The 21,494-nt window shown below is 32.9% G+C and overlaps 1 protein-coding gene across 2 annotated transcripts; it reads left to right on the forward strand.

Annotated features, from left to right (window-relative positions):
* Nucleotides 1–568: 568 nt before the first annotated feature.
* Nucleotides 569–17,455, forward strand: LOC655751 (glutathione S-transferase). Of its 2 annotated transcripts, none has more exons than XM_008192842.3 (5): nt 569–723; nt 12,413–12,559; nt 15,071–15,238; nt 16,298–16,440; nt 16,664–17,455. In XM_008192842.3, exons 2-5 carry the CDS (start codon nt 12,424–12,426, stop codon nt 16,829–16,831), a joined length of 615 nt encoding a protein of 204 aa, XP_008191064.1. In that variant the 5' UTR covers nt 569–723; nt 12,413–12,423; the 3' UTR covers nt 16,832–17,455. The 2 variants fall into 2 exon arrangements, with proteins under 2 accessions (XP_008191064.1, XP_008191063.1); XM_008192841.3 differs by lacking the exon at nt 569–723 and adding an exon at nt 11,744–11,901.
* The last annotated feature ends 4,039 nt before the right edge of the window (nt 17,456–21,494 follow it).

Consider the following 21,494-nt stretch of genomic DNA (forward strand, 5'->3'; position numbering starts at 1 on the left):
TAAAGAAAGAATTTTTGCAAAATCATCTCCTAAGGGGGTTAAATAGGATGTTAAAATTTGAATGAAAATCCGTCACTTTTAAAGTTATAACCATGAAACTTGGTGTTTAGGTTTTTAATAAAAAATAAAGAGACACGTGTTTCTGTTTTTTTTTTTTTTTGGAAAAATAAAAACGTGTGTTCTAGGACTTTTGACAATTCTACTTCTAAGGGGGCTAAAAAAATATTAAAGCATTTATTTTAAAGCAGATGGCATTGCTGCTATGCTGTTGAATGTAATTGAAATCGCAGAGCGATTTGGTTATTGTCTCCAGTTTGGATTTTTGCTCAATGAAGCTATAATTTCTGTCTGGAAATAGACCACGTCTGAACTGCGTCCGACATTTCGAATCCCGTGTTTTTCCTCGCTGAATAAAACATCATTATGGTCATTTTTCTCGCCGTCACTCAATACATAAAATTTTTCGTCTCCCTTAAGAGACCCCTGCATAAATTCATGCCCCCTTGAATCCCCCCGGAGCGTTAATAGCGTTTTAGTTTTTTCCTCATCCTGGATCTGCGCGGCCGAAGCTTCAGTTTCAGCGTCGCTTCAGTAGATATTTCGACGCCTGACGTCCGATCGGCAGTCTCAAGTTTTCAGCGGCGCGGCGCGCAACTGTCGGGAAAGTCGGTTCTCATCAGTGACATTTTCCGCAAGCTTTCCAACCTCCTGAGCCCGAATTAGGTGAGTAGGAGCTCAAAAAGCCCGAGGGCAACGCGCCTCGTCCTTAAGGCACCTATTCATGTGAAAGGATAATGTTTACATTCCATTACGCTGCGATCCAGCTTCAATGCAACACCTTCACGAGCAGTTTTTCATCAAAGAGCTCTCCCGTCGAGGAAATTCAATTCGGGCGGCCTCGCAACTCTGATTGCCCCACTTTATGGCACAAATTACACTCTAATTAATAAGTTTCGTGGCAAAAAATCAAACTTGATTTGTTTACAATTCGGGCTTTGTTCGGTGGGAAAACTGTAATGGAAGCAACTCTTTTGTTTACGGGGTTTTCGATCTGAAAGGAACGAAAAGATTCAGGTCAGGTTGACAGGAGAGAAATGAGGAAAATTATTTCTTCACCGAAATGTATTGCGAGTGAGGAATAAGGATTCATCTCGCTTAAATGTAGGGGATTGAAAAGCAACTGGTTTAGGCTTGAAGCAACAGTTTTTTGTCTCATTTTGTCTCGTTGTGATAAGGCAACAGTAAGATTACGATTTAATTTTGGTTGTGGGGAGACTGAGTTGCGAAAAAATTTAATAAACATGTAAATGATTTTTAAAAAGCTTCAAACGTCAATTTGAAAACAGTATTTGTAAAAAGTAAAAGTGGATTTGTGATTGAATATTTAAACCGTTTTAACGTTTACATTTGTTTATTTATGCAACGCAGAAAGCTCAATAAATGTGCGGCATAAACGATATTAATAGAACTGTATTTATTATTTTTAATTTTTAGCGTTACGTGAATCGGATTATTTTGTTTCAGTTAAAGGAACAGATTTTTACGAAAACACTACAACCGCAATTACGTTTTTTATGTTTGTAGTGACACCGAAACCACAGATTGTAGTTTTAAAAATAACAGACATATACGTGATATTTTTAGGGATTAGACTACAATTGTTCTGTTGACATTAAAAACCCTGCAGCAAAATAATAACCGGTAAAGGTTATACAAATAAAACTGCAGTGTTTGTTTAGGATTCTGGGACTTTTGAAACAGAAAAAATGTAATTGGTTTATTAGATAGTTGCAAATAATAATCTGGAAATGTTCACTTTTGGTGGATGCGCCGGGAAAATTATTATTAATATTTTTGTTATTTCTATAACCGGAAAAGGTTATACAAATAAAACTGCAGTGTTTGTTTAGGATTTTTGTAAATAAAGAAAAATTATAATTGGCTGATTAGATAATCTCAAATATTAATCTGGAAATGTTCAATTTTGGTGGATGTGCCGAGACAATTATTATTATTAATGTTATTTGTTTAGGACTTTTGGACTTTTGAAACAAAGAAAAAACGTAATTGGTTTATTAGAGAGTTGCAAATAATAAAATGGAAATGTTCACTTTTGGTGGATGCGCCGAGAAATTTATTAGTATTAATATTATTATTTGTATAACAGGTAGAGGTTATAAAAATAAAACTTTCGGATTCTCGGACTTTTGAAACAAAGAAAAAATATAATTGGCTCACTAGATAGTTGCAAATAATAATCTAGAAATGTTTACTTTTGGTGGATGCGCTGGGAAAATTAATATTATTATTGTGATTTCTATAACCGATAAGGGTTGTACCAATAAAACTGCAGTGTTTGATTAGGATTCTTGTAGATTTAAAATAAAGAAAAATTTTAATTGGCTTATTAAATAATTGCAAATAATAATCTGGAAATTTTCACTTTTGGTGAATGTACCGGGAAAATTATTATTATTAATATTATTTGTTTAGGACTTTTGGACTTTTGAAACAAAGAAAAAACGTAATTGGTTTATTAGAGAGTTGCAAATAATAATCTGGAAATGTTCACTTTTGGTGGATGTACCGGGAAAATTATTATTATTAATATTATTTGTTTAGGACTTTTGGACTTTTGAAACAAAGGAAAAACGTAATTGGTTTATTAGATAGTTGTAAATAATAATATGGAAATGCTCACTTTTGGTATGCGCTAAGAAAATTATTATTATATTACAAATAAAACTGTAGTGTTTGTTTAGAATTTGTGGACTTTTGAAACAGAAAAAATATAATTGGTTTATTAGATAGTTGCAAATAATAATCTGGAAATGTTAATATTTGGTGGATGCGCCGGGAATATTATTAATATTATTATTATTATTATTATTATTATTATTATTATTATTATTATTTTTACTATTATTTGTATAACCGGTAAAGGTTATACAAATAAAACTGCAGTGTTTGTTTAGTATACTTAAACTTTTGAAACAAAGAAAAAATATAATTGGCTTATTAGATAGTTGCAAATAATAATGTGGATATGTTTACTTTTGGTGGATGCGCCGGGAAAATTATTTTAAGTCGTGTGAATTTACTCATCTTTACTTATCTTGCAAATTACAGTGCGGACAAGTTGATACAATCGGGTCATAAATAACACATCCTGCAGGACTTTTGGGACAAAACACGCATACTAAATCCACATTACTATGTAGATGAGTAGTTGCATCCTCTGAGTGTTGTAAATTTAAATCCATTTTTTATTCAAAGTGAAGTATTAAAATGGCCGAATCCGCAAAACGCCGAATCAATTTTTTCAGGTCACGCGGCTGTGTTTAAGCCGCCGTCTGACCGGAAATTGGAAAAATGTTTATCAAAAGTGGATAAAATTTGAGTTTCGCGTTCGAAATTGTTGACCCAATTCCAGCCTACGCATTATCGTGATTTAAAGAGTTAAGTTAATCATCGCGTGCGATTTTCCCGGTAATTTTTTGATATATAGGGGCCTTGCGGTGTGTTTAAGCCAGCGATTTGTTCCTGGCCGGGTGCTATTTATAGAACCGAAATGGAAATGATAGGTACTGGGAGGACATCAAGGGAATAAAGCCAGGAATAAAAGAGACGGAGCGCAGTTCTCTCCACAAATTGCAACCCTTGTTTGGCATTGTTGAACACAAAAATTTTCATAGAGCGTTTTTACGACAAAACGAAGACTATAATTAATCTTCGTTTAAGTGTTTTAGCTGATCTTTGGAACTGGGACACGAAATACATTTCACAAAGCTCTTAATGGAATTTAGACTGAGACAATAGGTTCGAATTAAAATGTTGAATTGAGTTCGCGACACTTTTATTCCCACGTCCACATTTAGCAGATAGAAAACAAAACTTAATTAACGCTGGGAGATAATTAGGCAGCGTTTCGAATTTGCTTCTGTTGCGGCTAAAAATCGGTTTTAATTAACGCGTTGCGGAATTTTTTGAAAACGAATCATTTTCGAAAGTTGTAGGCTTTGTTCGTTCTACTTGCAATTACCACCATTTTGTGCCTCGGAATAATTTCCAACATTTCCATTACAACGCCACACCGAACACGAATGACACAACTAACCCCCATTCTCACTTCTATTAACTATAGTTAGTCTGATTGGTTGAACTTTCGCTAACTTTGTTGTTATGTATATTTCAGATAATTTCATGTCGGGGCGTTTTGTTCCAACTGAAATTACATTCGGATTGTGATTATTGTTGAAACAGGAATTGTAAACGACTTCTTTCTACTAGTATCATTTGTAATAAAGTGGTCAGTAACAGAATGCTTTAATCTAATGGTACAAGTTTTGACACGGCTATTACAGAAGCTATTATTTACCTTATCTATGACAGAAATAAGTTGAGCTTGCGGTTCGAGAGAAACTATCAAATGCTAAAGACGTAAAAATTAATTCAAGTGTTATTGATTTTTGTTGACGACTTTTTATTACCATCTGAATTTAACACAAAAGAGCTAGTTAATAATTTTTCCAAAAATTTATTGCTGTTTTGGGACACTTAACCCTTTTACTTACTGAAATACCCAAAAAGACCGTAAAACCTAATAATAATTTAGTATAAAGTTTTTTTATGTAATAAATTACAAAATTATAACAACAAATACGGACTGTCTATAAAAGAGTGGTGGATCTTAGGTGGATAAGGTATATATTTCTATCTTTTTTTAATAAAATTTTTGTTAGTAACTTATGTCAAAGGTTTAACCAAAGACGTAGGAAACGTAGGAATTTTAGGATTACTATTTAAAAAAAAAATTGAATACCTACAAATATTAATGTTCACATTTCTGAAATTTTTCGATATTTATTTTAATATTAAATACATAACTTAGAACATACTTCAATGCTAAAAATGTTTTTTTTCAGTCACAATTTTTAGTTAAATATCTCGCAAAAATTGGTCATCAAGAACTCTTCATATTTCCTGTCGTCTTTTTAAATTTCCAAAAAAATAATATTAAAGGTCTTCTCTTGTGAAAAGCGTAACAAAATCGTGAATTAGAATAACTTTATAATTTGAAACAGAATCTAAAGTTCACGTAGAAGCAGCGACAGGTTCAACTTTCCTAAAAAATATTCCCAATTTTGGGTTTAAGTATCTACGTATTTTGTAAATGCATAGATAAATTCTCCAAATCTCAGATTTTGTACATAACATTATTTAGAAAATTCACTTCTCTAAATGCTTGTTAATAATAAACGTAAAACTTGGCAGGAAAGTTTAATTTCTCTCTCTTTTATCGATGATTACTATTTCTTAAGGTTAAGGGAAAAATGTTTATGAAGAGTTTACACATAAAATTCTTGTACTTACAAACAAATCTCTGTTAAAATTTGGAGTTCATATCAAGAAAAACAGTGAATTGACGACGACTGCCAGTCTAAACCATTTCTAAACGCAGTTAGTCGACGAAAAATGGAAACATTTTTTAACAAATTATTTTTTTTTGCCAAATTTGAAGTGTAACATCACTAAATTTTAATCCAAATTTGTTTTTTACACATTTTAACGAACGTATATGAAAAAAAATTTCGAAAATTGACATTGAATTTTAATGAATTTGAACATTTCAATGAATTCGAAAAAATGGTTGTATTTGTATAACGGATAACACATAGCAAACAAAAAAAGCACACAGATATAGCCTTCAATTTTTAATAGTCAGACATGAACATAATCCAAAAATTTTATTGTAAACTATAAAAATCTGTTACCAATTTACTCCGTGCCTGTGTTTTTCAAAACCCTGCAAATACGGTAGAGATACATGAAAAATTTTAGGAAGAAAGTTATAGAGAATTAATTTTTTACAAAAATATTTCGAGGCAATATCTTTATTTTCAACCATTTAGGCTCCAAAGTCCTTCAAAGACGGTCATACGACGGATTTGCTTCATTTTGCTGGTGGTCAAGTGTTGGAAAGTTAATAATTTATGTTTATTCCTAAATCGTTGAAGATAGAAATATGGTGTTGTGGGATTTTTTGTGGAAAATTTAATTTTCTACAACTTCGTTCCTTACACTTTTTTTGTATCATTGACTGTATTCGCAGCGTCTTGAAAAATACGGGACAAAGCGCAAATTTTAAATATTTTTTTTTTCATATTTCCTATGAAAATTTTTGTCGTCAGATTTTCTGAGTCTGTTTTTCGTTTCGACTCCTAAGTTATAGTTCTCCGTAGTCTTAACATGACGTGATTTGAATTTTTCATTTTTGTATAAGTAATTAATTAAGTAATATCAGCGATTTTAATATTAAGCAAGGAATTAATTAGTTATTTTAATAAGCAGAAGTTGTAGAAAAATTTTGCGAAAATTTACCTGAAATTTTCTTTCTTTCTTATGAAAAATTTTCTTATAAAAATTTTTGTCGCCAGATTTTCTGAGTCTGTTTTTTGTTTCCACTTCTAAGTTGTAGTTCTCTGCAGTCTTAACATTACATTTGAACTTTTCATTTTTATTTAAGTAATTAATTAAGTAATATCAGCGATTTAATATTAAGTAAAAAATTAATTAGTTATTTTAATTAGCAGGAGTTGTAAAAAAATTACGAAAATTTACATGCACACGGAAAAAATTAAATTATTTAACATCTGACGCTGAACTTTGTGTGATTATTAGTTTTTGAGAGCAAATATTAAAAGACTCAAAATACAAGAATAGAGAACCAAAATCGTACACATGGACAGATCCAAGACCTTGTTTGTCGCAATTTTGTGCTAGAAGATATGGAAACAGTCATCTTAAGGAGATAAAATGCGAGACGTATCTCATTTCCTGATGCCAGAATATAGGTGTTTCATACACTTATAAACTTGATCTCCTATTGTGGCTGTGTGCGCTACAAATAAATTTTCTTTAAAAAGAAAGCTCCTTTGTGTTTGTTTCTGAAGGGAACAAAGTGGATGCAGTAAAAAATCTGAACACAATTTGACCAACCCCGCTAATCCCGGCTTATCCCCGTCATAATCTCGCATTTCTGTCGCTAATTTATCTCCACCGTTCCAATAAATCACACGTAATGAGTGAGCCGAATTTTCTTATTTTTACCGCGGCCTCGCTAATCCACTTTGCTTGCAGTGGTTTAAATTGGCACGTTTCACTCCGGGGTGCGTTTAATTAAAAATATCACTCGGATTGTCTTCAGCAGCTCTCTCCCGGCGTTAATCCACTGCACACGAAATCCGGGAACGGGTCCAGATAAAATCGCCAAATGATATTTCTGCTGACCTTATCAGAGCGAGGTAAGCACGACCGGATGTAGCCAGGCAAATAAGGTGTAGGAAAGGTTACGACACGAAGGAGGGAAGGTGTAGGGACAACTTCCATGGGCTGCTCAGCCCAAACGCGAAAGTATTGGCAAACTGCTCGATAATACCAAGGTCTGCTTTATTACTCCACCTGAACCATTAGCGGAGTTAATACCATTGGTCTCCAGCCATAAATTATTAATAACGTACATAGGACAGCTCATAACCGGGCTCTCTACATATTTTAATAAATATTTGTAGCGGAGAGAAATTCCAAGTTTTTGCGCGTGGGGCGCGCATTCATTCATATTTACGTTAATTAAGGAGGAAATTGTGTCACGTTTTTCCGCACGAGGCCTTCAAGACTGTATTAAAAAAAGATGTGCATCAATAGAGTCATATCTCGACTTTGCTATAAAAGCTGATGCTTATTTTAGTATGGCGTGGGTTCTAAAAACGTGATTCTCCTACAAAAGGTAGTTAAGGGTTCGCTCAAAGTCTGGAGGTTGTTGATGCTTCAAGACGAGACAGTCTTTAACAAAAATTTATTTAATCGAGTCGAAAGCAAGTAACAAACGCGATTTATTCGAGTAATTCTGCTAACTGCCATGCATACATAAAGCACTTTTATGAGACATAAATGTAGGTAAAGTGTCGAATTTACAGTTTATTAATGGTTTGTGCGAGGTTTTATTACAAATAAATTAGCTCGTCTTGCAGGAAAGGAATACGCAATTGTGGATTGAAATTTTATGGGAAAACTTGGCCCAATCTGAGATGAAAGGTTTTTATTACTGTTTGAGACACACAAAGCTAACAATGTTTTGCTTCTCTGCCACTTTGAGATATTCAATGCGACAAGTTTATCGATTCTCTGGGGAATTGCTCGATTAAGTTCCACGTCGCTTAGTTTACGTCTTAACACTTTATAAATATTGTCATTTGTTCCGAAACAATAAAATAACGGTTGAAACCGTTCAAAAATAACACGAAATCACCGATTCCCATCCACGCGTGTGGCTATTTTTAGGCTGAAAAAATCAAACACATCTATTTCACTTTTTGCCAAACTTTTTCAATATCGGATTCATTAAAATGAACTATTGCCAAAGTTAGTTCGAAATAAATTTTACAACTGATAAAAGCAAAACTTTTAAAGCGCCACAACACGAAACGCAATATTAATCTAAATTTTAAATGTTATTTTTCCAGGCATGTGGAGCTCGAATTCAATTATTTATTTCCTTTGAAGCCATGTGAGGACAAATAAAACGGCCATTATTCAGTGGCGGCGCTTTCCTACAGTTTAGTTAAAAAATTCGTACCTTAGGTTTTAACTACGGAGGACTATAAGTTAGGAGACGGTGTCAAATCGTTTTAAATTAATTGAAATTCAACCACTTCACTAATTACTTGAAAAAAAAATGCAGAAATGTTGAGCTTTGCATTCTCAACAGGCTGAGAAAAATTGAGAAACATGAGAAAAAAATATTTACAATTTAAAATTTGCGCTTTTTTCTGTATTTTTCAAAACACTGCGAATACGGTTAAAGATATAAGAAAAATGTTTAGAAGAAAGTTGTAGAGAATTAAATTTCCTTTGAAAAAGTCAACAAGATCATATCTTTATCTTTAACGGTTTAGGCTTTTAAGACGTTCAAAGATGCTCAAGCGACGGATTTTCTTCATTTTGCTGGTGGTCAAGTATGGAAAAGTAAATTTATACCCAAACCGTTGAAGATAGAAATATGGTATACCGGACTTTTTTGTAGCAAATTTTATTCTCTACAACGTCGTTTCTTACACTTTTATGTATCTTCAACCGTATTCGCAGCGTTTTAATAAATAAGCGACGCTGCCCAAAAAATTATCGCTTAGAATTATCAATTTGCGTTCTACCTTATATTTTTGCAAACGCAACGAATATGGTTAAAGATACAAAAAAGTGAAAGGAACGAGGTTGTAGAGAATTAAATTTTCTACAAAAAAGTCCGCGACACGATTTGTTTATCTTTAACGGTTTAGGTATAAATTCATTTTCCAATATTTGACCACCGGCAAAATGAAGGAAATCTATCGCTTGAGCGTCTTTGAATAATTTTGGGTCCTAAATGGTTAAAGATAGGGATATGGTTTTGCGGACTTTGTTAAAGGAAAGTTAATTCTCTACAACTTTTCTCTAAACATTTTTCTTGTATATGTAACTGTATTTGCAGCGTTTTGAAAAATATGTGGCAGGGTGCAAATTGGTAAAACTTTGATTTTTTTTTAAATATAGTTTAAGATATAATTTTTGCACTATTTTTATCTCCTATTATTAGGAATTTACTGCTCTATCTGCCTGTATTTTTTTATTCGTCTTGTGCTAACCTTTATTTAATTACAACTATTTTTATAAATTTACTGCTCTGAAAACTTAGACGGTAATGGAATAACTGCGCCTCTAGCGACATTAACGGAACTATCGAGGACGGGGACATTTTATTTGTACGTCGTTTCCTTAGTTTTACCTGTAATCGTAGTTACTATAGCAATAACCAATCAAATTCCTAGAATTTTGGTTTTAACCAGTGTTAAATTTTAACCGCCTGTTAAAAAAATTACATATGAAGTAAAACAAGTCAAAGTGTAATTTACGTGTCAAGATAAAGTGACTTGTTAGGTTGTTAATGGAATCACTGCATTAAGGAACAAAGGGACTAAAACATAAAAGCTAAGAATGTTTTACGAGCTAACAATAGCATATTGTAAATAAAGTTATTGAACCTTGAAACTGGAGTACAATATGTGTCAGTGAAACATTGTTTCATTTTTACTGAGCATAAGCTCCGCCAAAAGCCGGGTTTACACGTACCATGTTGACATTAATGATTAATTACACTAAATTATGATCACTAATTCATTAAAGCAAAGCAGAGTGGGATAAGATTAATTAAATGATAATATTTGGTTACTCGGTTAATTATCTCGTCGATGCAATGATTAAGTTTTGTAAAAAATAAAAATTGCGCTAAACAAGGGTTTATTAATTAATTTGAGACGTTGAATCCTTTCCGTGATCTATTTTTAGTGTCCAGGAGCACATGTGGAAATCATTGATTTTAACATCCCCTAGTCGTGCGGGTCATATGGGCTGAACTTTGCGAAGAGAAAACGCGTCGCATTAGCCATTCTTTCATTTATCATTTATGTAAAAACTAGAATTTAGATAGCTTCATATCGAATCTGTCAACGAATATTGCAAGGCTCCATACATCCCGAACCTTATTGAATTTTTATTAGCCCCACCAATGACCGTCATGAAATATGACATCGAATAAAAGACGCGAAAATGGAAACAAAAGGAGCGACGGTTTTGAGGATTCATGTTTTACGATGACCGAAAACTCCGTGTAATCCATCAAACATTCGACCTTATTTGCACTGTTCATATTACGGTGATTGATTAGGGAAACCCTGTCATCAATTACACACCTGAATAAAATATCACCAACATGACGTAGATTTCAATTGATGGAATTTAATTCTCAATTGTTGTTCAATAACGGCAAATTTTGGCACATTTTCTTTCGGGGAAAATGCAAATGTTGTCAATCCCGGAGATTAATTTTCCCCAAGGATCAAGCCAAACTTTAAAGACCAAATTTAAGTCTCGACCCAATAAATAATTCATCAAGAATTAAAAGCGAAAATTTATAAATAATTTGTGGCAACGTGGCTGCAACAATCTAAACTTTCCAGTTGCACACAAATTCGGTGTAAAATTAAATCGCTTATCTGTCGTTGAATCTATTGGAAACGTTCGTAGATTGAATTAACGGACGTGCTCTAGCCAAATTTAATAACCGATTTGTTATCTCTTGAAAATCGCTTGACGTATTCCAACTTTTATTTCGCCGAGCTCTCGCAGCTAACGACAAAATAATTGCAATCAACTCGAAGCTGAAAGGTCAAACACCAACAAAAATTAAAACCCCGAAGAAATCAATCAAGTTGTTGACCATTCCGATCGAAAGAAAACAACCGGCCTTGCGTAACTTGAAAGCTTCATATTCGCCACAATCCATTATTAAACGAGTCGAAGAGAGCTTTAAAGCTCGAAGGATAGTGAGAATCAATTAAAATAAGTTTGGTCGCTGAGCTTTCTCTTGGTTTTGCAAGTCGTAATTAATTCAGGTTTAATTGCTTCGGTCTTACCGATATAAACCAGCGTAAAAATAGGTTAAGCCGGAAGTGAAATAGCAAAGGAATACTTTTACGGCACATTTTCTCGGCTGGAAATATTGGAAGCGAACGAACGTGGAAAATTCGAATATTGAGCGGATCAAAAAACTTCTCTCAATTGTGTTCGCTGCATCGTAGAAACTTGTCTAATGACTATTTAGTCTCATTGAGAATTGCGCCAATTGCGTCCATTTAGCAATTTAACACCATTTTGCCTACATTAAGTTCGCCACTCCCAAGACAGTAGAGCAAGACTAATGGATTTATTACGGTCATTGTGCGTTCTCGCAACTATTTGGGAAACGGTCCATTTGAATAATTATTAGCAAGAGAAAATATCCATCTAGTGCAGAAAACCGGGCAACAAGTAAGTCAGTGCGATGCTTTGTCCATAATTGAATTTGTTTCATCTTCAAAGGATTATTTTAACAAGAGCTAAATTTTGCAATATTGCTCGGCCGCGATTTAATCAAATCGCTTCAGACAGCTTGAATTTATTTTATTGAATTTCATTGAAACGATTTTAAAGTCAAGGACTTCAAGTAACGATTTTTGCATTACGTCTCAGAACCCTATCTTTTTAATGAGGTGTGCACTTGAAAGTGGCGGTTAAATTTAGAAATTTGAAGAACAGTTTCAAAAATAATTACGGCAAAAGGATTTTTCTTGTTTTCGCCGGTCGTGCTAATTTAATGTGAGACTTTCCGCTCCGGGAAATTGACGCTTCGACGCAACTTTAAATTGTATTTTACGAGAAATTTTAAATTTCGTTCTGATCGATTACGACGAGCTTCCGGTCAGAGAGTCGCAGGCTAGATTTTGCTACCTCTCCCAATTGGGGCGAAATCGCTGTCTCACGAGCTAACTCTTTGTTTCAGATTTTAGAGGCATGTCTCCTAACTATAAGCTGATTTACTTCAATGCTAGAGGGCGAGCCGAGCATATCCGTTTTATATTCGCTTATGCCGGCGTGGAATACGAGGACGAGAGGATCCCTCGAGAAAAATGGCCAGAAATCAAAAAAAGTAAGTAATGACATTTTCACACTTTGTGCTTATTGTTGAATCGAATTTGCTTTTAACGAACTTAACGGCTGGAGGAAGCGCTGCAATTGGATTTAATTTGAAGGTGAAGTTTTATGTTCGATCAAACCGAAAGAACCGAGATTAAAATGAGCGAAGAGTTTTTCAGACTGATGGATTTTTCAGGGAAGCAGATGCCAGAAATTTGGTAAATTGGGAAGGAAATAATTACTGCAACCCTTCACTCGTGACATTAAAAGAATTGATAAAATGTGTCTAAATTAACAGCGCACAGCAGGAAATTACAGTTTCTGCTCAAAGCTCCTTTCCTCCTGTGGAACATTAAAGTACGAATATAAATGTAATTTTGTACAACGGAAAATATGCTTATATCGACAACGACAAGCTTTACTTTGAGGCATGTTTCAAACAGAGTAAATTATTAAGTCTGTAAAGAAGAACTCATTTTCAGCTTTTTGAAAGCTTTCCCAATTTTTGCAAATATACAGCGTGAGTCATTGATATGGCTACACTGTTAAAGATATCGAAACAAATTAAATGGCCCTGCAAATGGGAAGTCAAAGTGCACGTTTCAAAATTATTTTGCCCTATACAGAGTGTTCCATTTTTACAGTGCAGTCTTTACCACAGTTTATTTAAAAGGCACTTTGTATATTTGTAAATATTTAAAAGAGCACTTTTTAAGCTTTATAAATCAGTTTAGTTTTTGCAATTTGCTTTAACCGTTCAGAAGTTATTTAATTTTTTCTACAATTTTGTGCGTCTGCAGCCACATTATTTAAAAATCGCAGTGCGCTTGGTTTTCGAGATATTGAGTTGGGATTTTGTCTGTCTGTAAACAACTGTCGGAGGTATCTTCCGGTGACAAGACTGTCTATTTGCATTGCAGCATTACCATGCTGTGACACACTGATTTTGGTAAACTTTGAAAGAGCATAACTTGATTTTTTTAAAAAGCACTTTCTGTATTTCATTACTGATTATTCAGCATTTTATTTTACATCTTTTTTACCTCTTAATTTTTTTCCAAAACTTGATAGTTTAGGAGATAACTCGGTTTTTCTGAAAAATGCACATAAAATCTTTTGGACACCAACGTAGTGTGCCATGTAAAAAAATAAATTGTGACATAACAACACCATACCGGCGTTTTTTGTACATCATTTATTTTCATGTAAAATTCAGTTTTGTAATTGCAAGTAATATGTTATGGCTGTTGATTTGTTATACATCAATTTTTTTATTTTCTTATTTCTCTATTGTATATTTCTATCATTTTTATTTATTAATTTTTGATCAAAATTTTATTAAAATTTGTCTCAATGTCTCAATGAGAGAAAATCAAAACGTGACGTACTAGAAATGTCATTTTGACATAAGTACGTCAGAATGTATTGTTTTTTATAGCACATTGTATTAGTATTCAAGAAATTTTGTATGCATTTTTTAGAAAAACTGACTTATCTCCTTAATTATTAACTTTGGGAAAAAAAATTAAGAGGTGTAAAAGATGTAAAATGAAACGCTGAATAATACTTAGTAATAAAATACATGGAATGATAAAAAAAATCAAGTTATAGTCCTTCAAACTTTACCAAAATGAATGTGTTACAGCAAGGTGATGCTACAATGCAAATTTATGGTCTTGTCACCGAAAGATACCTCAGATATTTGTTTAGCCACGGACAAAGTTCCAGCTTGATATCCCAAAAACTAAGCACTCTGCGATGTTTTAATAATGAGCCTGCAGACGCACTAAATTGTAGAAAAAAATAAATATTTTGATTTACAAAGCCTGAAAAAGTGCTCTTTTAAATATGTACAAATATACAGTGGATGTCATCTAAAAAAACTATGTTAAAGACTGTACTGTAAAAATAAAACACTCTGTATAAGACAAAATAATTTTAGAACGTGCACTTTAATTTCCCATTTGCAGTGCCATTCGATTCATTTCGATACCTTTGACATTGTAGGTGAAATCGAGTACGCCCATATCAATGCCTCACCCTGTATTATTCCAGGAAAATAATTTCATTTTCAACTGATTTATTTTAGATATGAAATCGAGCCGTGTTTGTTTTGTGCATTGTGTTATTTGTTGCGAGTTTGATTAATCGAATTATTTATTATTTCACTACTGAATTAACCGATACCGAATCTGTTAATCGCGATTCAGTGTTCGGAACAAATGTTTGTAAATAAAATTAATGTGTGACTGCGAGATTCGTTAAAGCGCTGCCATTAATTACAATTTGTCTGTGTTGTCCCTCGATCGATCCCATTGTCAAGAAACCATTAAATCATTAATTTGGATTTATTAGCGATTGAGTTAAGTTATCTACTTGCCTCTGACAGCTCGAGATTGATCGAAGATATAAAAATTCTCAAGACAAGAATGCGACTTGACATTATTAAAAAAGCTCCGGAATTTTATTTGTGCTTACGCACCTCCATTGCGTGAATTAATTTGGTGCATTCTGCTTGTTCCAGGAACGCCGTTTGGAATGCTCCCAGTCCTTGAAATAGATGGAAAAGCGGTGGCTCAGAGCAACGCTGTGGCAAGATATCTGGCGAGACAATATGGCTTAGCAGGACGAAATGAATGGGAAGCTTTGCAATGTGACGTCTTGGTTGACACTCTAGGAGATCTCAAACAGGGTATTTATCATTGCTGAGATAACCACAAGAATATTAATCACTCGGTCGAGCGCTTAAAAATTTAATCACCAATTTGAAAGTTTTGAGCACGAAACTTCGTAATGTGGACAGGGATGATTGCTTTCTTCGGCGATCCTTTCACTCGATTAATTTAAAGTTTTCAAAAGGTATTACGAAATTGTGACAATTTTTTCCAACGATCGAATAAATTAGAGCTGTGCGAAAGTTTTCGTTAAATTAAGAGGTGATTTATTCAATCCAACTAGAACTATCCGACTATGTAATTCTAGCTTTAATTAAAAGTTATTTATTTCGCCACTTGCCATGTTACATTTTAATTACTTCCAACTTCACTGCGTTATTATTGTCTGCGAAAGCAGAAAAACTTTAGAAATATGAAAGTTTCAAGGATTAAACTGTTTAATCAAAGGCTTTCTCCCTTTAGCCGAGTTACTTCTCTCAAAGTTCCCTGTTGAAAGTCGGATTAACCGAATGGGATATATGAAGCCATAAATACGTTTCATTTCCTTAAATGTGGCTGTTATCACCCTTTAGGCTTTACCAACTGTGATAAGATTAATTTTATAGAAGTATTCCCTTTTATTTATTTCGGGGCTACTTCAAGCAAATTAAATTTGTTGTCTCTGAGGCAATTCTGCTTAAGTAGATCGAGCTATGATTAAATTTTACTAAAATTAGCAAGCCTTTGTTGAGGAAGCTGTCATATCAAATTCTGCATTATCGGGTGACGTAATTTTGTTTTATATCCACGCTAACGTTTTAACAATCTCAACAAAATTAATCTTACAATAAGGTAAAGCTTGTCTACGATACGACAAGTTACCTTGAGCCGCTTTTAAAGAATGATACAAAACGTAGCTAATAGCTCTAATGATATTATTGTTAAAGTTAAAAGCTTGTCTGTTGTAATACGAAAATATCAATCAATAAAAGCTTCACGCTGGAATAATTTTCTCAAACAATAATTTGAAAGCTCTCCATTTGACTCGACAAAAACCCAGTTGGCGCATTAGTTAAAACAATGTAAAACTTTTCTAGTTCTTGCACAATTTCGAATGGAACAGGATCCGATCAAGAAGGAAGAAAAGAAGGCCCGCTTGATGAAGGAAACAATACCTTTTTATTTATCCAAATTCGAGAAAATTCTCTCGGAAAATAACGGATTTTCAGTGGGATCTGAGGTAAGTGTTTACAAAAGGACACTCACGAGATGGCTTGAATTTCCGTTGCTACCTTTCAAAGCAGATATCAAATAAATGAAATGATTGATTGACTGGGGCCTGTACGGGAGCGTGTTCCCGGCGAAAATTTGTACAGACTTAGGTGAAATGAAATATCCGCCGTATTAAATATTTCATAGGCGCGTCTTCGCGCATCGATTTTATTTGTGATTTGCTTTTTCAGATAACCTGGTGCGATTTTGTGTTCGCTGTGTCTCTCGAAAACTTCGAGCACATCTTTGGCAAAGCCGCTCTGGATCAGTATCCGGCCCTGAAAGCTCTAAAAATAAAAGTCTATAGCATTCCTAGTATAAACGCATGGGTGTCGAAGCGACCCGCCACTGAATCGTAAACTGTTCGCACATTTGTACATATTTCAGTTGGGGACTTTGTAATTGGACGAGCAATTACACTCCGGCCTTAATCGGTTTTATTCAACTCTTGGTTTCGACGATAAACATATCACCAGATATCCCAAATGAGTTTCTAGAAGAGCGAACGAGTTCGCGAAATGTACCTAGCTGTAAGTTAAGTATGTGTTCAAAATCAAAAATTTATAAACGAGTTGTTTATCAGTGTGTACAATGTAAACATGGTATACTGCTATAAAATACAATAACAAAAATTGTACATAGAATCAAAAATTCTAGAGGATTATTTTTTAGGAGATTTTAGAAAAGCACGCTACTTGTAATATTTTTATATTATATCTATATTTGTAAAAAAAAGTCGGTTAAATTTCCAGGTTAAGCATTTCTTTCTTCAGTTCCAGTAGAGTCACCAAATCAATGTACATGTAATGGCTCATGTAAAAAGCGCTTTACATTGCTGTTCGATAGACTTAGTAATTGTTGGATTATTTAATAGGTGTTGTTAATACAATGAGTTTAATTTAGTTTTTTATTACATGTAATGTTTGTATTATTTGTTATTCCATAGAAATGTCTAGTTGTTTAATAAAAACCTCAAAATCAAACGTTCTATTCACCCTTAAGGCTTTTATGACATTTAACAAGTGCTCCTTCTGTGCCAAAATAAATCCAGCTTCCATTCAAATAGTTTCGGAATTTGATATGCGCTGACGTGGCTTTGCATTATGTGCTGAAGCAAACAGCACAAAGCTCTACACTTAAAAAAGTAAAAACAAGATTGTTGCTGGCAACGTAATCACAGAGCGGTTTCAGCGGCTGCAATTTTACAACAGCATCAGAAAAATTCAATAAAAGCTTGTTAGGTAATAATATCTGAAAAAAATATTTGGGCCGTGGTAAGTATCTTCTTCCTCTATTTCCCAATTTGGAAACAATTTCTTTCAAGCTCCGTAAGCTGTTTATTTATTTATAGAATTTAATTTCGCTTCCACGTTTCAGGAAATTATTTTTACAGCCCTGTTTACATAAACATAAAACACTGACCTTTCCATCACTTGTATTTGTTTGTCTAGGAAAATAACATTAAACTTTGATGAGTCAATATCTGTAATTATATAAATTCCCTAGACGCTTTTACTTTTACATCGACAGCGTTCATTTGGAAAATGTTGGCAGAAGAAGACGATATTTTAACCGCGCTAGTGCCACTTTTCATCGTGTTACGACCAGTGGGATTTGTTTTATTTCCTGCACAAAGCCTCAAAAACTGTGATAAAATAAATTATTTTAGTGTTTTTAATTTGTTTACGCTCGCTCTCCACTTATTCTTTCTCTTATACGGCTTCAAAAATAACCTGAATAAATTTATTACAGCGCCTGATACTCTCCAGAAAGTGTACGCTTTGGTTTTTATTGCAAATGCATTCGGTCTAATGGGAGTAAACTTAATTTGGGACAAATTCGAAAATGGTAAATTTCTGGATTTACTGAGATATTTCTGCAACATGGACTTGAAACTGCGCAAAAATAACATTTTCTTGGATTACAAAACACTGCAAAAACGTCCAGCTGTGGTTATTTTGTTCGAATGGATATCCTACACTTACTTTAACATAGACACAGCCATTATATTTGTGAGGATTGGAAAAAACATCGAAACGGTTCTCTTAGACTTTATTTTTTACCAAGGTTTGCACGCAATGCAAGTCGCAATGACTGTCAAATGTTTGACTTTATTTCTCGTTATTGAAAACATTTTCGACCACTTGAATTCAGAGCTAAATACGGGCGAAACCACCAAACAACTTGTGGAAAAAATCAGAAATTTTTATCACGATACTTACGATTTAACAATTCGTGCAAACAAAGTGATAGCTTTGCAATTAATTGTGCCCCTGTGTATCACATTTGTGATGGTCGTTTATCACATTTATTATCAAATTAAGGACAGCAGTCTGCAAACATCGGTCACAGTTTTGGTTTGGCTGAGCACCATGTTGGTAAAAATTGTTGTAGTGATTGTGCAAATCCATCGAACCACGTCCGCAGTATTTTGCTTTTATTTTAATGAACAAAGTCTATTTTTGCAATTTCAGGCTAAAAATATCAGGAAAACTCTAATCAAATTAACGCTAAACCGAACCAAATCGGTCAGGAGAGAAGTACAAACTGCAAACACTTTAATAGCACATTTTTGTTATTTTTTTACAGATAAATGTATTTTTTCTTCAACTGTTACACGAAGAAGTCAAAATCACCGGTGCCAGTTTTTTTAATATTGACGTGGGCCTAATTGGAGGCGTAAATAATGGGCAAAGTAATGACAAATTTTGTTGACCATATTTTTTAGTATTTTGGGAAAGCCCTACAGTATTTGCTCATTTTGTATCAAACTTGTGATTAGTGAAACAAAGCGTATACAGTTTTGGACAACAAAAAGTGTACTAAATGTACCGATTGACGTCACTATTTTGTAAACAAAGTAATGAAAATAGCTTGATATTAAACGTTATGGTAGCAACAACAGTTTTTAATATTTTGAAGTGGAAATCAAATGCATCTAAATTTAAAATTTGATTGGGTTACTACGCGGCTAATATTAAATTAATTTTACCTTCATTGCAAATGTTTCATTCATGCGTTATTGGAATAATGGGTATTGATGCATTGATAAGGTTACATTAGTTAGCAGAGCTTAATTGCTCCACGCCACTGTAATCACTATACTTAGGTATGGTAATAGTGTTAACGCTTTTTTACGTGAATAAAGTGACTTAAAACTTTTTTTGTATATTTTATTTGTCAGTAAAAGAAATAAATAAATAATATTTTTGATAAATATTTTATTAGGAACTTTAGGTTCACATTCCAACTTACAAACATAAAAATTGTACCTTATGATTTGAATTTAAGATAAAATTCAAATCAAAATGATAAAGGCAATTTAGACAACAAAATTTTTACACCGGTTTAAGTAGTGTCGGAAATTTTTCGTTAGCTCTAATTGTTGTGTCGTAATTGGTTCTTAAGAAGTGAAAATTCCAACAGTAATATGCCAACTTTTTTACTTAAATCAAACCTCTTAAAACATCTTTTTTTTCCTTATTTTCATCGTCAGTAAAGGAAACAAGAAAGTAAAATTTTTGATAAATATTTTATTAGAAAGTTTAGGATTATTTTTCAACATATAAACAAAAAATTGTATCTTATGTTTTAAAAATAAAATTTAAATCAAAAATCTAAAGACACTTTAAGACAACACTATTGCCGTAATTTATAGTTATTAATAATACAAGTGCGAAAACACAAAGCTTAAATTTCGAGGGCTGTCGTTATGCAACAAGCGTATTTGTTTTTGAAATTTTTTTGTTAGAACATTTTAATTTAAAACACGTTGCTGTGGATGAGCGTGTTTTAAAAGAGTAAAAACACGTTGCTATCGGAAACGTGTTTAAAATAGTATTTATATTTTAGGATTCAAGTATTAAAAAGAAGACTTAAAATGTTACCAAGAAAAAAATAATATTTTTACGCAAAAACAATTAAAATAAACAAAAGCAGTAAACTTTCGCTAATTTTGAAAGTATCTTAAAATCGATTGAAAACCATTCTATTTCATACAATTTTATGTGTTTTTTTAAGACTTTTTTCCTAGTTTTTTTTTAGTTTTACCGTAATCAGAGTTTAAAAATTGCAATTTGTTTTCGAATATTGCCTTGAAATCTATGTCACTTTTTAGAGTTTTTTTTGCCGTTTCCAGTAGTGTCTGACATTCTTCGTTAGCTCCAACAGTTTCGCCAGAATTGGCTCTTAGGAAGTGAAAATTCCAACCGTAAAAGTAGAATAGTATACCAACTTTTTACTTAAATAAAATGACTCTTAAAATTTTTTTTCTTATTTCAATCGTCAGTAAAGGAAACAAGAGAGTAAAATATTTTATAAATATTTTTTTAGGGACTTTAGGATTACATTCCAACTTACAAACATATAAAATTTTATCTTAAGTATATGTATAAAAAAATAATTTAGATCAAAATCACTTTAGGACAACACTTTAGTAATTTAAAATAATATTTTTAGGTAAAACAATTAAAATAAACAAAAACTAAAAACACCCGCCGATTTCTTAAAAAATCGATTGAAAACCATTGTTTCATAGATTATTACAAGTATGTGTTCTTTAAAACTTTTTCGCATAGCTCTGTTAGTTTTACTGTAATCAGAATTTAAAAATTGTATTTTTTTCTGCATATACCTTAAAATCTATGCCATCTTGTAGAGTTTTTTACGAAGGCTTTAAAAATAACAGACATTTGTTGTTAGCTCCCTTAGTTTCACCGTAATTGGCTTTTGAGTAGTGGAAATTCCAACCGTAATAGGAGAATAGTATACTAACTTTTTTTTCAGTACAGTGACTCTTAAACATTATTTTTTTCTTTATTTCAATCGTCAGTTAAAGAAACAAGAGAGTAAAATTTTCGATAAATATTTTATTAGGGACTTTAGAATTACATTCCAACTTACAAACACATAAAATTGTATATGTGTTAAAAATAAAATTTAAATAAAAATCACTTGAGAACAACACTTTAGTAATTTAAAATAATATTTTACGCAAAACAATTAAAATAACCAAAAACTAAA

The sequence above is a fragment of the Tribolium castaneum genome, chromosome 1 (assembly GCF_031307605.1).
Source record: "Tribolium castaneum strain GA2 chromosome 1, icTriCast1.1, whole genome shotgun sequence".
Lineage (NCBI taxonomy): Eukaryota > Metazoa > Arthropoda > Insecta > Coleoptera > Tenebrionidae > Tribolium > Tribolium castaneum.